The sequence below is a fragment of the Balaenoptera musculus genome, chromosome 6 (assembly GCF_009873245.2).
Source record: "Balaenoptera musculus isolate JJ_BM4_2016_0621 chromosome 6, mBalMus1.pri.v3, whole genome shotgun sequence".
NCBI classification, from domain to species: domain Eukaryota; kingdom Metazoa; phylum Chordata; class Mammalia; order Artiodactyla; family Balaenopteridae; genus Balaenoptera; species Balaenoptera musculus.
This window is the reverse complement of record NC_045790.1, coordinates 96,700,031-96,719,782: the sequence shown is the minus strand read 5'-3', so window position 1 is coordinate 96,719,782 and position 19,752 is coordinate 96,700,031. Positions and strand designations below refer to the sequence as shown.

At 45.4% G+C, this 19,752-nt stretch overlaps 1 protein-coding gene across 2 annotated transcripts in view; it reads right to left on the bottom strand.

Moving 5' to 3' along the window:
* Window positions 1-11,958: 11,958 nt before the first annotated feature.
* Window positions 11,959-19,752, bottom strand: part of COL27A1 (collagen type XXVII alpha 1 chain) — a 144,966-nt gene continuing 137,172 nt past the window's right edge. For both annotated transcript variants that reach the window (XM_036854957.1, XM_036854956.1), the window contains exons 60-61: window positions 14,769-14,987; window positions 11,959-13,948 (exon numbers count right to left, since the gene is read on the bottom strand). In XM_036854957.1, the coding sequence (XP_036710852.1) occupies window positions 13,802-13,948; window positions 14,769-14,987 (366 nt within the window). In that variant the 3' untranslated portion in view covers window positions 11,959-13,801. The remainder of the gene's footprint in view (window positions 13,949-14,768; window positions 14,988-19,752) is intronic.

The following is a 19,752-nucleotide window of genomic DNA, read 5'->3' as shown; positions in this document are numbered from 1 at the left end:
TTATTCATTTCATGTATTTTGAATACTTTTTCATGTGCCAGTATAGTCAGCAGTAATTTGAATGGATGCATAACCTTTCATTCACTTCTTGGATTCTAACTTCCTTGAGCATGTCCTCTCTTTATATTTATAGCATTTTATTTTATTTTTTCCAGATTTACTGAAATATAGCTGTCTATAGCATTTTATATTGTGATTTTTCCTCTGATGATATGTGTCAGAGAGCATCCAAATTTCTTTCAAGAGAAAGAAAAGCATATGTCTTTAAAATGCAAGACTTTAGCAATATTTAAAATTGCCCCCCAAATACATAAATAAATAAATAAATAAATAAATAAAATAGCCCCCAAACTAGAAACAATTCAGATATCTGCCAACAGGAAAATGGGAAAACAAACTGTGGCATTTTCATACAATGGAATATTACTTAGCAACAAAAAGGAATGAACTATGGATACATGTAACAACATGAATGCGTCTCAGAAACATTATGCTGAACAAAAGAAGCCAGACTCAATAGTGCACGGACTGTATGATCCCATTTATACAAAGTTCTAGAACAGCCAAAACGAATTATAATGGTAGAAATCAGATCAGTGGTTGCCTTGTCATTTGACCGCCAAGGGGCATGAGAGAACTTTCTGAAGTAGATGACCATGTGCTGTATTTTCATTGTGGTGGTGTTTACACACGTATGTATATTTGTGAAACTCTTTGAACTGGAAGCCGAAAATGTGTGCATTTTATTGTAAGCCAATTATACCTCAATTAAGTTGATTTTAAAAAAAACCTCTCCCCCAAAAGAGAGAAAACAAAAACATGATAAATAAAAAACACTAACGATTTTTAATGCTGCACCAATCTAGCAATGCAGAAATGAATCTCTTTCTCTACGTCCTTGTCAGAATTGGAATTTCCCTTCTTTTTCTTTTCTTTTCTTCTTCTTCTTTTTTTTTTTTTTTTGCCAGCTCAGTTAGTGTTTTGAATTTGCATTGCTCTAATTGGAGTCTTGCAAACATGACTGGAGCTCTTCAAGAGGGAAGAGTGAAGGTGAGGGAGAGTGTGGTATGTGAAGGACCGGGACGGTCTGTGTGGTTGGAGCCTGTGATGGGGTCAGAGTGATGGGGGCTGATGCTTGGGGACGCTGATGGGAACCCGAGCTGCAGAGCACAGAGGCCAGGCTGAGGAGTTTGCAGTGGATTCTGGGGGTACTGGGGAGAAATGGAAAAATTTTAAGTGAGGTGGAGGGGGGTTGACTAGTCAGATTTGCTCTTTAGAAAGATCACTCTGTCTGTCTACAGTGAGAAGAACAGGGAACAGGGAGGGCAAGAACAGCAGAACTTGGCAGAGCAGTTGGACAGTTGCACGGTCCAGGTGTGAGATGTTGGGACTGGGCACAGATTCAAGACACTATTTTACGGAGATGCTGGACACTATGTGGGGACAGTGCCACCTTAGACCTGGGCCACTGGGGCTCCTACCTGCAGCCCAGAGCTTTAGAGGCCCTCACATACCACACACACACGGACACACACATACAAGGACACACACATGCAAAGTTCATTCAGCAACACATAAGCACCTCTGTCACTTGGGATCTGGTACCTGGTATTGGCACAGGGTGGCCCATAGCCCTAAACATCCTTCCTCACAACCAACCGTGTTCAGACCCCAGGGGAACAATTCTTCCCATCTCCTACTCTATCCTTGAAACATCAGGCATTTGGACATTGTATCCAGATGTCCTGAGGCTTTGGCGTGATGCTACTGCTGATACAGTAGACAGACACCGCTTCAGAATTCAGGGAGGATTTGAGTGGACTTGGAGGTAATGAAACTGAGCAGGACCCTGCGGGGCCCTCCTGGGTTAAAACAAAACAAAACAAAACATGTTTCTGGTTCATAGAAAGAAAACAAAGTGGGGGAGGGAAGACTTTAGTCTCCTAGGCCTTCTCTGAGTTCCAAAGAGCCGGCTCAAGCAGTTAATCATTAGGACTATAGAGACACAGGACCCCTCGTCCCTCCTGAAGGGATGTTGACAACAATCTGATGCATATCTTTGAGCTGCTTTGCAGAAACTAAGACTCCAACCCAGGCGGAGGATGGTGACTACATCCTGACCACAAGCACGTAGACCCCAAACTAGTTGGAACCAGAAGGTTGATGATAAAGATTCCTGAAACATCCCCTTGTTACCTCACCACCAACCAATCAGAAGAAGGTCCACGAGCTGATCACACATCCTACAACCGTCTCCCAATTACCCTCCTTGCCTTTAAAAACCTTGCGCCCCAGCCAGCTAACGAGATGGATTTGAGACAAGTCTAGGTCTCCCATCTTCTGTGTTGACAGGTGTTACTCGATTAGTAAACCTTTCCCTGCTCCAGACTCTGACATTTCAGTTTGGCCTCACTGTGCGTGGGGCGTATGAACTTTGGTTCAACAACAGAAAGAGAAAAGGCAGTTAACTTTCTCATTCTTCCCTCTCAGCCTAAAGGCAGTAAGTTCTTGCCACATCAGCTCTCGCTTCCCAATAGTACTGAGAATCCATTTTTTGGTTTTTTGCAACGTGTGTTTGGGGAGGCCCTCCTGATTTAGAAATAGGCAGTATTTGCAAGAGTTGCACATGGTAGCTGAGAGATATTTTGCAATGTGAAATCATTCGTATTCCTCTTAAATTCATGTGTAGGTAGATGTAACACACATTAGGCATGAATCTGATTCCTGATATCAGCAGCTAGAGGTTGAATGCTAGCATTGTGAATAATTTATAGCTTTATAACATTTTTGAACAAGACTTAATCCATTGATTAAATTTCCAAAACTTAAATTGTAAAGACTCAGCTTTATTTAAAGACTTTTGATTCATAACGTTTAGGTATTTAGACCAATGGTCTTTGGGCCTTCCTTTGCTCGTGCGAAGAAATGCTAGGGTTGCCTGTGTGGGGGAAGGGTAAACACGGAGGGTCAGTAAGGAGCAGGACTCCGTCTTTCTTTTATCCAGAGCAATTCAGCTCTGGCCTAACTTGCATGCCTCTTGAAGCAAAACCACAGACAGTGAGTGCGATATACAGTAAGTCCCCTACATACGAGCCTTCAAGTTGCGAACTTTCAAAGATGCGAACGTGCGTTCCATCCATGTCAGGCATGAGTGAAATTGCAGCTTGCCCTCCATCTCCTATTGCTGACGATCCTTCAGCTCTACCATCTCCCACCTCCTCTCCCTCCTCCAGTCAGTAACTCTTCTTGCCTGTTCACTCGATGCCAGCCCCTGTATGCCAGCTGTTGTACCATACTACTATACTTTCCAAGGTACTGTACTGTAGGATTAAAAATGTTTATTTTTTGTGTTTGTTTTTTATGTATTATTTGTGTGAAAAGTATTATAAACCTATTACAGTACAGTACTATATAGCCAATTGTGTTAGTTGGGTACCTAGGCTAACTCTGTGGACTTATGAACAAATGGAACTTACGAACATGCTCTCGGAATGGAACTCATTTACATGTAGGGGACTTACTGTAATACAAAATACATACTTGGTCTCTACCTCCCTTTCCCGGCACACAGCTCATAAAACTCTTGGGCCTCTCCAAAGTGATACTTGTCTTTTTGTATGCTAATAAGATGTCTCTTGGGTGGGGGCTCCTGGATAGACTCGGGATGGGAGCTGGTTACCAGGGGAACCAAGTTTGTGATTAGAGGGTTGGAACTTTCAGCCCCACCCCCTCACCTCTGGGAAAGGAACTGGTGCTGGAGATTGACTTGGTCACTAATGATGACCAGTGATTTAATCAACCATGCTCACGTAATGATGCTTTCAGTAGAGTGCTAAATGATGGGATTTGGAGAGCTTCCAGGTGGAGGAACATGTGGAGGTGCTGAGTAGGTGGCCAATCCTGTTGCCAGAATCTTGACTCTCTGTGCGCCAATGCCGAACAGAAATACAGAGACAGAGATTTTGGAGGATAAGAGAGATGGCTTTATTCCTTTGCCAGGCAAAAAGGGAAAACACAGCAGGCTAGTGCCTCAAGAACTGTGCCCCCCCTCCTGGGGAATTACAGGGGTGCTTATTGGTGGAGCTCACAGTCCGAAGTGAGTGATAAGGATCAAAATGGTGAAGGTCTTGCATTCTTCTTGCATTATTTCAAAACAGTCACCGCTGGCGTCAGGCAACCCGTAATTGGGTCCGTTTGCCTCTGGGTTATCAGCCTGTGACCTTCTTTCTGAAATGCAAACAACTACAAGGGGTGATTTGCTACAAGAGTGTGTAGGGAGAATAAACACTAGAATTCACACAGAGAGTTAGGGAGTGATTCATGCAGGATGTAATTCACACAGAGAGTGAGGAAGTGATTTGTTCAGGATGTAATTCACATGGGGTTAGCTTTGTGAAGGACAGATCTAGTTACAGATACTACAGATTAGTAACAGTTAAAATAAAGCTAGGAGTGATTAACTCTTTCAGACCCCTTTATGTTTCTTCTCTGTTCCCTTTACTTTCCTTGTTCTCAGGAGAAGAAAAACTTCATTTCTATTTTAGCTGCAATCCAAAGAGGGCGTGGAAGCTCCATGCCCTTTCCCACATACCTTGCCTTATGCATCCCTGCTATCTGACTATTCCTGAGTTGTATCCTTTTATACTAAACTGGTAATCTAGTAAGTAAACGATTCTCCTGAGTTCTGTGAGCTGTTCTAGTAAATGGCCAAACCCAAAGAGAGGGTTGTGGGAACCTGTGATTTACAGCTGGTCAGTCAGAAGCACAGGTGACAACCTGGACTTATGATTGGCATCTGAGATGGGGACAGTCTTGTGGGACTGAGCCCTTAATCTGCAGGATCTGACGCTAACTCAACTCTGGTTAGCGCTGAAACCGCGTGCCCCTAAAACTGAGTTTCCTTACTGAGTTTATGATTAATCTCTCTATCCAAAATTTTATTGCCTTTCTTGTGCAGCCCCTGTTCCCCTCGGGATTGAGGAGAAGCAAAGAAAAGGGGAGACTGAAACTGAGCAGGACCCTGCAGGGTCTTCCTGGGTACAAAAGCCTCTTCATGGCCCCTGTTTCTTTTTTTACTTTAATATTTATTTATTTTTGGCTGCACTGGATCTTCGTTACTGTGCGCGGGCTTTCTCTAGTTGCGGCGAGCGGGGGCTACTCTTCGTTGCAGTGCGCGGCCTTCTCATTGCAGTGGCTTCTCTCGTTGCGGAGCACGGGCTCTAGGTGCGAGGCTTCAGTAGTTGCAGCGCTTGGGCTCAATAGTTGTGGCTCACGGGCTCTAGAGCGCAGGCTCAGTAGTTGTGGCACACGGGCTTAGTTGCTCCGCGGCATGTGGGATCTTCCCGGACCAGGGCTCGAACCCGTGTCCCCTGCATTAGCAGGCGGATTCTTAACCACTGCACCACCAGGGAAGCCCTGTCCCGTTTCTTGCTTGCTGAAATGAAGGACCTTCCTAAGCCTTCCCCGAGTTCCAAAGAGGAGGCTCAAGCAGTCCTCCTGAAGGGATGTAGATAACAATCTGATACATATCTTTGAGTGGTTCTGCAGAAACTAAGACCTGCACCCAGGTGGAGGATGGGGACTACATGCTGACCACAAGCATGTAGAACCCAAACTAGTTGGAACCAGAAGGCTGATGAGAGAGATTCCTGAAACATGCCCCTGTTACCTCACCATCAACCAATCAGAAGAAGGTCCATGAGCTGATCATACATCCTAAGACCCTCTCCCCTAACACTTTCTTTTAAAACCCTTGCCTGAAAGCCATTGGGGAGTTCCAGTCTTTTGAGCATGAGATGCCCATTCTCCTTGCTTGGCACCTGCAATAAACGCTGGACTTTGCTTCACCACAACCCGGTGTCAGTAGATTGGCTTTGCTGCATGTGGGGCAAGTAGACCCAAGTTTGGTTCGGTAACAGTGTCAGAACTGAACTGAAGCGTAGGACACTCGGTGTCTGGAGAGTCAGAGAACCACTTGGTGTCGGAGAAAATCCACACACTTGGTGGCCAGAAGTCTAGTGAGCAGAGGAGAGAGAAATGAAAGTTTTCCCTTACAGTGAGTAAGCGGAGTGCCTCCCCTGGGAAGGAGTGAGTGGTCCTCACTGTCCTCAGCCTCAGGCTGCCCCTTGAGGGGCTTCTCACTCTCCTCCCAAGAGGCTAGCCAAGTAGTTTCTCCAAGCACACCCAGCACTCACCCTGACACAGTACAATTTCCTCTATCTTCTTACATTTTAAGGATGCTTTAGTACCTCCATGAATTGAAGTCTTGGGCAGCCCTCCCCAGCCTGCCTATCTGTCCCTGGCACAATGTCAAGAGAAGTTTGGCAGGAAAGAGACAGAAAAGCAATCAGTGCAGTGTAGGATGCTGGTAAAGAGTTGTCCTGGTTCTACCACTTGCTAACTGTGTGACCTTGGGCAAGTTACCTAACTTCTCTGTGCCTCAATTTCCCTACTTGTAAAATGTGGATAATAATAATAAACTCCACTTCATTGGATTGTTACGCATATTCAATCAGTTCACATTTAGACGAACTAAATATCAGATGAAACAAACTTGCTTCTAAGGGTCCTCCTATTTTAATAACCATCACCATCTGTTTAATGACAAGCTGGGGTGGTAAGGAAGGAAAGACAGCTTCCTGCGTTATATAAATACTTCAGTGATTGCAGGTTACATCCTACTTCTAAAGACATCAAAATGCAAAACTATGTCTATATTAGATTCAGGAAAATAGGATATTTTCCCCATTAGATACTTGAGAAAACCAGTGGCCCAGAAGGGTAAGGTAACGGGGTGAAAAGGTGAGGTTTCTATAATCAGGGAAATGCACCATTTTGAAATGATTCGCTTTCTGAGAAAACCACTTTATAACTATATACAGATTTCTGGCCATTTTATACAAGGCCAGGGCTGAGCGCTGTGTCTGACAACTAATTCATGGTCTTATCTACGTGAGCAACCACAAAAATACATGGGCAGAGCAAACAGTCCAAATTAGGAACTTTGCGTCTGGGCTGAGGAAATACCGAAAAATATTTGCTCAAATTCAAATCCTGTTTTGTGATCTTGGGCAACTTGTGTAACCTCTTTGGACTTTAGTTCCCCCATCGGAAGAGCCAGGGCGATAAAACTTGCCCCCGAGGGTTGTGCATGAGATGAACACGGATTACACTCAACACGGCTCCTGGTTCATGGAAAGTGTGCAAGAAATTGCAGCCACTATTACTTTGAAAGGTGCTATTAAGGGTTGAACCATATGAAACTGTGGATTTTAAATGATTTATTTATTTATTTTTATTGAAGTTGATTTACAAGCTGTGCCCATCTCTGCTGTGCAGCAAAGTGACTCAGTTATACACGTACAGACATTATTTTTTTATATTCTTTTCCATATTGGTTTATCACAGGATATTGACTATAGTTCCCTGTGCTATATATTAGGACCTTGTTGTTTATCCATTCTAAATGTAATAGTTTGCATCTACTCAACCCAAACTCCCAGTCCATATCTCTCCCTCCCTCCGACCCCTTGGCAACCAGAAGTCTGTTCTCTATGCCTATGAGTCTGTGAAACTGTGGATTTTATAGGTCAGAAAGCAGTTGAATATCATTCAGTTTCACCCAGTTCATCCAACGATTATGGAACAATGGCCTGGTCTGTGGTTGGCAAGCAGGGAAGGGTATGTCACTCCCATTTTCCTGGGAGAAAAACTGAGGCCCAGAGAGAGAGAAAGACTCACTCAAGGCCATGTCACAGTCAGGAAGCTGAGACCAGAATCCACCTGCCAGCCTCTCCCCTTCTTGCCCGTCCCTCTCTCACTTTCCCAGCACCAGGCTGCTGGTCATCATGAGATGTGACTGTCCCTGGCTGGGGCTTGATTCACTGTGGACAGAGCGAACACAGGCCTGGGGTTTCCCCTGGAAGTCCACCATGGCTGTTTCTGGGCACTGGGTTGTGCAACGGGAGATTGGGAACTGTGGGGCTGCCAGCTGGGAAAGAGCTACCTTCTGTCCCTGACAAATTCCTACTTACCCTTGCTGGGAATGAGCTGGCCCAGCTTCAGTGGCTTCCCCAGCCAGGTCACAGAGGCCTCCTGGAATGGAGACTGGACTGAGACGGCTGAGCGTCACGGTTCTAACACAGCCCCTCTTCTCCTTCCCCTCTGGCCCTTCTTCCTGACTCTCTCACCTTCCATGTCTTCAAAGCTGCTGACTCTCCAGGGCTCCGAATGGTGCACAGACCTCTTCCCTGTCCTCCCAGCTCAGCCAGCTGCCCCTGGACGGCTCCACTCCAGTGCCCCATCACAGCACAAACTTAACCTGGCCAATGCAAGCCCTGCTCCTCTGTGCAAACCTGTGGCTTGTCCTATTCCCAGCCCAGTACTCCAGGCTTCCCCTGAGCCTGTGGCACCGCTTTGAACTACTTACTGCTCCCCAGATACGTGGCGCTACCTTTACTTCCAGGCCTTGGCAGGTGCTCTTCCCCATCTGGCTAACCTCTATTCATTCTCTCTCAGCCTTGGCTTCTGGTGGTTAATTTTATGTGGACTTAACTGAGCCATGGGGTACCCAGATATGTGGCGCAACGTTCTGGGTGTGTCTGTGAGGGTGTTTTGGATGAGATTAACATTTGAATGGGTAGACTGAGCAAAGCAGATTGCCCTCCCGCATGTGGGTGAGCCGCATCTAATCGACTGAGGGCCTGAATAGAATCAAAAGGCCAAGTAAGAGAGAATTCCTCTGGCCTGACCGCTTGAGATGGGTATCAGTCTTCTCCTGCCTTTGGACATGAACTGAAACATTGGTCCTTCCTGGGTCCTGGGCCTGCCGGCCTTTGGATTAGAACTACACCGTCCACTCTCCTGGGTCTGGAACTGGCCGGCTCACCCTGCAGATCTTGGAACTCATCAGCCATCATAATCATGTGAGCCAACTCCTTATAATAAATCTCTTACACACACACACACACACACACACACACAGGCATGCACACACACATGCTCACATACACACACATCCTATTGGTTCTGTTTCTCTGGGACCTTGATTACAGTGTCACCTCCTGACTATCCTCCCCGAGCTGAGACTGGGCTCTGTGGTGCCCCCTTTTTGCTTCCCTAACCCCACACTTGGCCTCCTGCTCCCTGCTTTCCTAACCCTTAACCACACAAGGTCCAGCCTCTCCAGCTGCCTCTGCCAGACTCAGAGCCCCTCAGACAAGCTCTCAGAGCCATCATAACTCCAGTGCCCACACATGGCTTGACAAAAGGAAGGTGCTGCTGATAAACACGTGTCAAGGAAATAAAAATGGGAGTTCCTGCGGGGAGTCCTTCCACAAGATCGAGTGCCTTCGACATGCTGTGCTCTGCGGCTACAGCAGAGAACAAGCTCCATCTCCTTCCCTCACAGAGCTTCCTGTGGGGCAAGCAGACATTAAAGTGATTGGCCTTTCCCCTCTGCAAAACGGGAAGCATGATGGAACAGCTGGGCAAACTCTTTGGCGGTGGTGATACCCGGCAGACCTCAGGAGATGATTCAGGAAACGGGCCATGCTGCCTCAATTCCATTTTTGATTAACTGTCAGTCAAAGAAATGAAAAGACCGTTCTCATCTCACTGCCAAGTTGTTGTTGTTTTTTTTTCTTCAGCGTCGGAAAGTCATTTTCCAGATTAAGGAAATAGTGCAGGGTCACGATTCTCGGTACTTGAGCTTGTACTAGAATCTTCAGGGAGGCTTGTTAAAACGCAGATTGCAGGGCCCCTCGGGGTTTGTGATTCAGTCGGTTTGGGAAGGGATCGAAAATTTTGTGCTGGTCACCAGCCCCTGGTGCTGTAATCCCAGGGTGCCACACTGAGAACCACTGGCCTAATGCACATAACACTGCCGTCAGCAGTCTTGGGGTTGAATCACAGCTTTGCCTTGGCCTCACCAGGTGACCTCGGGGACTTCCATGGACTTCAGTTGCTACCTTTGTCAAACAGGAGGGTGGACTTGGAGGCATGGGAATCTCCAAGCTCTTCCAGACCATGAATCCTGGGCTCCGTGGATGGAAGTTTGGAGCCCCCGCAGGGCAGCGGCTCCCAGGGCTCACTGTCTGGGGTAGGTGTCAGGGTGGGGAGGGTAGAGAAGACCCAGCTGCCTGTGGACTGATGACCTAGAAACTTACAACTAGGTTTTTAAAAAAAAATTAATTATTTTTTGGCCGCTTTGGGTCTTCGTTGCTGCACTCAGGCTTTCTCTAGTTGCGGCGAGCGGGGGCTACTCTTCGTTGCGGTGAGCGGGCTTCTCATTGCGGTGGCTTCTCTTGTTGTGGAGCACGGACTCTAGGCACCCGGGCTTCAGTAGTTGTGGGGCGCGGGCTCAGTAGTTGTGGGGCACGGGCTTAGTTGCTCCGCAGCACGTGGGATCTTCCCGGATCAGGGCTCAAACCCGTGTCCCCTGCACTGGCAGGCGGATTCTTAACCACTGCGCCACCAGGGAGGCCCGACAACACATTTTTAAAACGTGGCTCAACTGCTCGTGATTTGTTCTTTCTCTTAGATGAGAAGGGCGGAAAAGTTCTGATTTCTCCAATGTCCCAGGGGGAGGAGGAACAAGCTAAGGAAGAAAGTACTCTGAACCAAGAGTCAGGAGATATGGGTTTCAGGTCCAGCAGGTATAAGTATGTCCCAAATATTGAATGGGACATACTTATGCTAAAAACGTATTTATTGTTTATCCGAAATTCAAATTTATCTGGGCGTCTTGTATATTTATTCACTAACTCTGGTTAACTCTGTCTCCCAGATTCTCACTCACTTCTTCCAAAGCAGGTATTGTATTGTTGGGGCCTCTTTCAAGAATCTCACAGGTAAGAATTGTTCCTGTTGAAGCACTATCCTTAATCACCAAAAGATGGAAACAACCCACATGTCATCAATGGAAGAATGAATAAACAAGATCTGGTTTATCCATACAATGAAATACTATTCAGTCATAAAAAAGAATGCAGCACAGATCCACGCTGCAAGGCTGAACCTTGAAAACATTATGCTAAATGAAAGCAGTCATTCACAAAAGGTCATATACTGTATGATTTCATTTATATGAAATATCCATAGCAGGCAAAGCCATCGGCAGAAAGCAGATTAGTGGTTTTCCATGGGTATGAGCAGGCGGAAATAGGGAGTGATGGCTTCATGGGTATGGAGTTTCCTTTTGAAATGATGAAAATGTTCTGGAAGTAGACAGTGGTGATGGTTGCCCAACATCGTGAAGGTACTAAATGTCACTAACGGTCAGTTTTATGTTATGTGTATTTTACCACGTTAAAAAAAAAAAAAAAAAGCCTCTCACGTTAACCTCAGTATACCTCCTCCCTGTGTGTTATTGGTTGAATTGTGTCCCCCCAAAAGATATGCTTCCCCGTTACCTGTGAAGGCAGCCTTATTTGGAAATAGGGTCTCTGCAGATGTAATCAAGTTAAGATGAGGTCATTAGGGTGGGCCCTCATCCAATATGACTGGTGTCCTTAAAAATAGATGGGATTAGAGACACACAGGGAGAGCGTCATGTGACTACAGTGGCCGAGACTGAGGTGCTGCCCTGCTAGCCAGGGATCGCCTGGGGCCTCAGGACAGAGTAAGGAACCTCTCCTAGAGGCATCGGAGGGATCGTGGCCCTGCCAGCACTTGGATTTCTAGTCTCCAGCACACTTCCAGCCTCCAGAACTGGGAGAGAAGGCCCTTCTGATATTTTAAGCCACCAGGTTTGTGGACAGCGGCCAATGGGACCCTACGGGACCCACCCCCTCACTTTTAGGGCCCCCCCCCAACAAGGCGCTGTATCTCTCCCTCCCCCCTCCTTTGGGGGGAGCAGCATAAACAGGGCATCCTCTAAGCCTCTTCCCCTGACCCCCTCAGCCCTGCCAGAAACTTCCCTCCGGCCTTTTCAAAGAAGCACACGGCCACAGATGTGTGATTCCATTGCCTCAGTTTTAAATATTTATTTAAAATCCAGAAGGGAAAAGGAGAAACGGAACCCACTTGGGTTTTAACACATTGACACATGGACAGAGACATGAACAAGGACAGCAGAGAAACCCAAGAGCAAGACAGACGCCAGGACAGAGGCCAGGTGGAGACCGAGCGCTGAGATGAGGCCCGAGCTGCTACAAAAACACGCTTCCAGGGAGCGTGGAGGCGGGCGGGGTGGGGGAGGGAGACAGGAAGTGGGGGGGAGGGGAGGGTGGGCCAGAGTGAGGTATTAAATAATGAAAATCGAATCCAATCCCCAAAGAGACACTTTAGAAAAAAAAAAAGACACAAATAGACTTTCACATAAAACTTCCCCTTCTACAAAAATAATTCCATAGTTAAAATGACCTCCAAATCCAGCCTGGATGCTGACTGGTTCGCTGAGGCAGGACAATTCAGATGACCCTGAAGAGCCCGGCCACGCTGAGCTCGGAGATTCCCGTAATAAGCCCTTCTCCTCAGCCCACATTTATACTTGGAGCTGATGGCGCTGGGTTTCTACAGAACTGAATGACAATGAAAAAGCAAGAGTGATGACTGCATCTTGGAAGGACAAGCTCCAGGAAGGGAGGACCTTAGGGAATGGTCTGTGGCTTCATCATGAGATGGGTCCATATTTACATGCCACCTCCAAGGCCAGCCCTGACCCAGTGCCGTTCTCCTAACTGGTTTCTTCAAAGTCAAAGCTGCAAGGTCAGGACTCTCCAGTCTAGATCATACCCTCCAAGACAAGCCTAACTTCCCTCCAGGACCAAGAAAGGCCAAACTAAAATCCTTCATCCTCAGGCCTCCCCCTGCCTTAAGAGGACAAACGTTTCAAAGTCCATAAGTTAAAAGGTAAATCTTTTCTACTTCTGTTTCTGGTTGTTTTTTGTTTTTGTTTTTTTGCTTTGCTTTTTGTTTTTTTTTCCTTTTACCTTCTTCCCCCTACTCCTTAACAGATTATGCAATGAGCACAAGGGTGATGCTAAGAAAATTTAAAAAATTCCCCAAACTTTGTCATTTGGAGGAGAGAGAAAAACGTGGATGATACCCCACATCCAAATGTTTCTTCAAAGTCTGTGGCAAAACTGGTAGCACCTTCAGAATCTTAAATAGGGTTTTTTTTTTCCTTAAAAAAATCACATACACTACGAGACAATTGTGAGCACCAGCGATTTCACAGTGGGAGGTAGCAGACGTGGGCACCCCCAGCCCCGAGGATCTCACCTCTCCCTCTCGGCATCCGTCACTTCCCACCCCCTGGCTGCTCTCTCTCACCTTCTCACCTCTTTCCCAGGTGAAAAAAAAATAGTAACGCACCTTCTTTGTGTTTGTTTAAATAAAATATATATACTTCTTTCTTTCCTTTTCTCCTTTTTTCATGTCTCCTCTCTAATATTGCACATCAAAGCTCCCTGGCAGGGACCAGCTGACGAGATGCCCCCTTCCCTCAAGCTGGCTGGAACGTGGGGCTCTTTGGGAAGGAAGCTGGGCAGGGAAGGGGGTGGCCGCAGAGCTGGGAGACAGGCCGCGGGGCTCAGGCAGGTTGCAGGCCCAGCTTGCTCTGGCTGGCTCTTTGGTTGGTCTTTGGGGCTGAGCTGGGATCAGTTGTTCCCAAGGATACCCCATGCCCTGCTACCCCGCAGCCTCTTCTACTGGGCAGACAACAGCTAGGGTCTGCTCAAGGATCCTTGGGCAGGTGAGCTGCCTCTCCTAGGGGCCCACCTGCCCCTAGGTACCCTCCCTTTGCCTCCTCCTCCTCTTCCCTCCCCCTCGAGGCCGAGAGGAGCCAGGAGGTCAGAGGTCAGAGGAAGCACGCAGGTCCAACTTCGAGGCGGTACTGCTTCCCTGATGAGGCGGGAGGGAGGTTGTCCACGCTGACGATGGGCAGCTGCTGGGGGTCCTGGGTCCGGAAGGTGAAGAGTGTCTGATGCCAGCGGCCATCCTGGACCTGCGGGTAGAGGGAAAAGGGGACGTGTACCTCCATCACAGTCCTCATCATATATCAAGTGCATTTCCCCCTCGTCTTTCTTCACCATTTTTAATGTCCACGTGGCATTTCACTGTTTCAGTGACCTGTATTTGTCCATTTAGATTGCTTCTGCTATTTTGATTCTTAAAAGAAAAGCGGTCATGAGTATCACTGTAGCTAAACTTTTGTGCACATTCTTAATGACTTACCTAGAACAAATTCTACAAGTAAGATTTGCGGGATCAAAGGATAGGTGCATTTGTAAGGCTTTGGATATATATTGGAAATATACATGTAGCTGCTGTTCTGAAAGCCTCTACCAGTTTAGTTTTGATTTTTCCAAAAAGCTTTGTGTGAGAGTGTTGGTTTCCCCTCATCCTCAGGAACACTGTGCATTACTGGTTTTGTCTAATTTCGTGAAACTGGTTTTTTGGACGACTTCCTGTCTCCCTCTTCCCCTACAACCCACCCTGTTTTAGGCCTCTGAAGACAACCAGAATGTGAAGAGAAGAAATTAGCCTGGCAGGGCAGGGGCAGAGAGAAGAGTAGAGATATATCCTTCTATAAGCAGCCTTGTAAATAAGCACAGCAACTACCGGCTGGTAGAATTTTTACCAGCCCAGACCTTCCCTCAGAAGTTTCCCGGGAAGAAAAGTGAAAAAAAGCAATTTTATAAAACTCAAAGATAAACATTATATGTATCATACTAATATACTATAGTATAAAATTGTTACTATATAAGAACACGTTTTTCTACCTGTCTATGCATGAGGGGCCTGTAAGGGGCCCCAAGCCTTACCTTGCAGCCATCCATTGACACTTCCGGCCTGAACTGACCCCCGGCTTCAAAGATCTGCCCGTTCCAGGCCCGGAAGCGCACAGCCTGCTTAGCTGGGGTCTGCCTGGTGCCCTCCTGCCACACGGTCATGTTAAGGCAGTGGATGGTGATTTGCTGTGTCACCTCAGAGCTTAGTAGGTGCAGAAAATTCATCTGGACCCGACTAATGGCAAACTCCACCTGTGGAGGAGATAGAGCAGTGAGGCAGGGTCGGGCTGGGCTGCCCACAGCTCTCAGAATTCCTTACCTTCCTCTGGAAGGTCCAGGGATAAGCCCTTTCCTGGTAAGCAATTCCCAGCCATGCTCCCAGAGCTGTACTCACTCGAAAGACAGAAAAACTGAGGTCTGTGTGAGCCAGTGCCACAGCCAAGGAGTAACAAGGAAGGGAAAGAACTGAGGTCTGCCTGATTCCAGCCAGAAATGCGAGGGTCCTAATGCACCGTATGGGAGGGGTCTCTGGAGCTGAGCTGGGATACCGAGGCTCAGAGAGGAAGAGGATCTTGCCCAAGAGTGAGAGACTCTTAGAGGGCAGAGGAAATGCGAAGTGCCTTCCCCACGTTTCTAAGCCCCAAGCTGCAGGCGGGGTAGGGTGAGGCAGCTGGAAAAGGCAGACCTGACCACGAACAACAGGACATGGTTTCGGGCTTAAGTGCTTGTACAGTAAGTCCTGACAGTTGGGTTTTCTCTTTTTTTGTGGTGCAAGTGCCTGACAAGCTTTGATTGCTGAGGCATCCACTTTAAAGACGCATCCACTTCAAAGACAGACTATCTCAAATAAATACCTTGCCAGCCACAGGACTAGAAAAAGGGCCAGGCCACCTCTACGCACTGAGGCTCCTTTGTTTTAGAGCTCTGGATTGATTTCAATAACTGACCATTTGGGCTACTTGTTTTTTCTCTCCCCATGCTTTAAATTCTGGCCCTTATATGTTAAATTCACCACTAAAGACTGAGCCTGCAAAACCCTAACACCCCCCCCCACCCCAATAAAAGCAGAACCCCAGGCCCACGCACTCTCTCTCTCTCTCTCTCTCTCCCCATGACCTTGCAGTGTGGCCCCAGGTGAGCTGTGCAATTTCCAGGTCCTGTAAATAATAAAACTTTATTTTTGCAAAGTTTCCTGATGGTTATTGCTGAAAGGCATCTTGCAATAGTAGTAAGAACTGCAAGGGCTGGTCCAGCCACAACACTGGTTATTGATAGGCTGAGACCAGCACACAACGATTGGTGTAGTTGGCAGGACTGCATGACCGCCCTTGCAATCAATGGATGGGATGCCCTTTACCTGCAACTTGCTTACTAACCACCTAACTCAGGTGGGTATCACCATCTGGGGAAGGAGCACTGCTTGCTGGGGGTCTGCCTCACTGCTAAGTGCTTTTGCATGTTGCTATGGTATCCAATCCAAAAAGTCACGGCTGCCAGGATAATCCAATGATCTCCCCAGAGCAGTGTGATCAAGGCCATAGGCTCTAACTAGCCACTGAGACCACTAATTATAAAGGCCTTAATTGACTATTAATGTGCGTAAGGGTCCTCCATGCGTCAAGGGAAGAGTTAAGGAAAGTGAACTGGATCACAAGGCTATGTCACTGCCCAAGGAAAGGCTCTCGGCTGAAGGCACGAGGGGAATATTCCTGTAGGTGAGGAGGATAGGAGACCTCCACCTATGACCGCTGAGTTGGTGGTTGTGCCTGGGCTACGTCATAATCCAGAAGAGTGAAATAGCCTTGCAACTGGAAACCAGTGGACCTCCAGAAGGAAAACACAACAGAGATCTATGGTTTCTGTGTCAAAACTTCACTCATTACTGTCATTCTTCATCCCTGACCCAATGGGATATTATGGGTCCCATCCCTGGTGTGATGTTACTAAAAAAATTAATGGGCAGTGACCACCTAGAGGGGTGGGATAGGGAGGGTGAGAGGGTGACGCAAGAGGGAGGAGATATGGGGATATATGTATATGTATAGCTGATTCACTTTGTTATAAAGCAGAAACTAACACAGCATTATAAAGCAATTATACTCCGATAAAGATGTTAAAAAAAAATTATTGGGCAAATATAAATGGCCTAAAAATCTGATGCCAGCACCTCCTAAGAACCCTGAGGAGGTGCACCAGCTCCTTGATTAATGCAAAACCCCATGGAAGCATCCTGGGGGTATACCAACATGCCAAGGCTCTGGTATGACACTAGAGGCCTAAGGGCTTTCCCCAAAGACCCCGTGCATATCATGATAGTGGAAGCAGACCTCAGTCCCAGAGAGGTCTCTTGGAACACCCTGGGAAGGAAAGCAGCGAGCTATGAAGACGGTTCACAGTGATGCCATCCAAAATTTTCCAGTAACAACACGTCAGTTTAAGATAACAGGAGAAAATCAGGAAGTAGAAACTGAGATAAAAAACTATACCTTAACTGAAATTCAAATTTTTCTTAAATATTTTATGTAGCAGGAAGGAGAGAGGGGAACCAATTGGCTATTTTGGGATTTTTGTTTGTTTGTTTGTTACAGGCTCTCAATTGTTACTCAAGGCTGCCAAAATTCAACAACTGGCCAATACCTCTAAAGACCCTAAAATCCATAATTTTCTTAAAGATCCATCCGGGCTATATGCTTGTTTCCTCAGCCCCCTCGGCTTTCCCCTCGGCAGAACCAAGAAACACACTTTATAAGGCATCCCTGCTGCCAAGGGAAAAGTTGACGGGGTTATCCAGGCATCTAGGATGAGGAAGAGGGACCAGGGACGGCAAAGGCCCCTAGAGCCACTGATAATTCTACCAGGGCCCTTACTCTTTTTGGGTGTTTATTCCTGGCATGGTTGCATCCTTCCATCACAGTGATCACTGCTAAGGCTCACAGTGAATGGAAAACATTAAGATGAGGCCCATCTCCTGCTGCGCAAAATTGGCATGGTCCAGTGGGTTTACCATTTCCATGGTCGTGGTGATCTAAATGACCCCTCTTCATTTTCAACTCTGAAGAGGCCCCATTTGACCCAAAGAATTATTATTATTATTATTATTATTTTGTTACCATGACTGCCAAGATGCTAGTCCTGCTGATGGGCAGAGAATTATTTTTACAGCACACTCCCCTAATTATAGGGTGGTGCTACAACATTTTATTGGAACTGCCAAAACCATACAAAAGGCACTAAAACTCCTAGAAGAAAATTTACATTTTTTTCTCTGTCCCTTGAAGATTAAATCTTTGAAATGGAAACACCCCAGGAGGTAACTAAAACTCTACCCACAATTGCCTGAGGCTGAACAAAAAAAAATGGGGGAAGAGGCCTTTTAAAATACAAACTGCTATAAAAGCTCTCTTACTCAAAATCTAGTCCGCAGCCTCCTTAATATTACTTGTCAAGAACAAATACACATCTTAAAAGTCATCTCCACAAATACTAGTAAAAAACATTAGCCACTGGAGCAGGTAACTTTGTTCTGCCTGTCAGACACAATTTGGAGTCAAATGTTATTTATAAACTAGTAAGTTTTATATTGTTGTACCTGATTCATGGCTAAAATTTTGGAGTGGAAGCTATAGCATCTCAGTGTCTCTGTTTGTTTATGTAAGTCTCTGGATGTATATGTGATTTTTTTCTTTCTCTCTACCTCTGAATGGTATTGCCAAAATTAATTTGTAAAAGAGCTCTGTTTAACTGGCTTAAAAATAAGCACTTATGAATTAGGTATTCCTAGAACTCAGAAATATAGAAACTAATCCAAATGTTTTTCAAGTTCACATGATCTGGGATAATTTTTGGTAAATAAAAGCCAGTCTAAGTTTGTTTTAATTAAAATAGGTATGTCTTCATAGTTATCAGCATTAAATATACTGCAGATAAATAACTTTTCCAGGGTTTACTAGTCAAATAAATCCATGTTATCTCTATTACAAAAGAAAATTAGCTTGGGATGATGGCTGACTTTGTCTACTGTCTAATGAAGATTTTGTAGGTAGTTTAAGCATGTTGTCAGGAGAGAGAAAAAGAACTTTACCTTGTGTGATCAAGTTGGCTAAAATTGGACTGTTATTATAAGAGTTTTTTTTTTAATAAGCTTTAATATCAATAATGTGCTTATGTAATTTTCTTCATCTGCTATAAGGACAAAGTTTTCTTGGAGTATTGGTCTGCTCCTGTTAAGAGATTATGAAGTTTTTCTTTACCTTTTAAGTAATCTGGCTAGAAAGCAAAGATTTTGGGTTTTATCAAAATAATTTCCTGTGCTTCATGTTGCCTTAATGAGGTCTTTAGTTACCTAGAAGACACAATCTTCTCAATATCAAAAGAGCTAAGTTTTCTCACAACTATGTAACCATCTGTATTTGCTTTTAAAATCTTTTGTCACTTTGGCTAAGTAGATAATTAAGCATTTTTTCATAATGATCTGTGATTCTATTTAGTTAAGTGTCCAAAACCTTTGATATTTTTGACAGACTTCCCAAAATCAAGTTCTAAATGAAGACTTTTTGACTTGGAAGTAACTGGGGTTTTCCAGAGGATTGTTGGAACATCTCAAAAGATCCATCTCTTTCCTTATAAAAAGAGAAACATTAAACTAATTAGGCTTATTTGATATGTTAAATCACATGGGAAACATTGTCAAGTAAGAAATACACCTTCTTTATGGATATCCTTGAATGGGTATATGTTATTAATATGGTGTTCCAGAAATAATATGAAATTCCTCAAAGTCTGATATGTTATGTTATCTATCTATAACTCCAGCTATCATTTTAAAATGTTGTGTGTCACAGAAATAACCAAATTTCCTTGTCAACTGCATCATAATGAACTCCCATCAGATCTTTAACCACAGGCATTTAAAAATGTCATTCTTACATGAAATTTCTAAAAATCTTATATTTGTATTTGTATGGAATTATGTATGGAAATATGTTAATATAAATGTTTCAGACATTACATGAAAAAA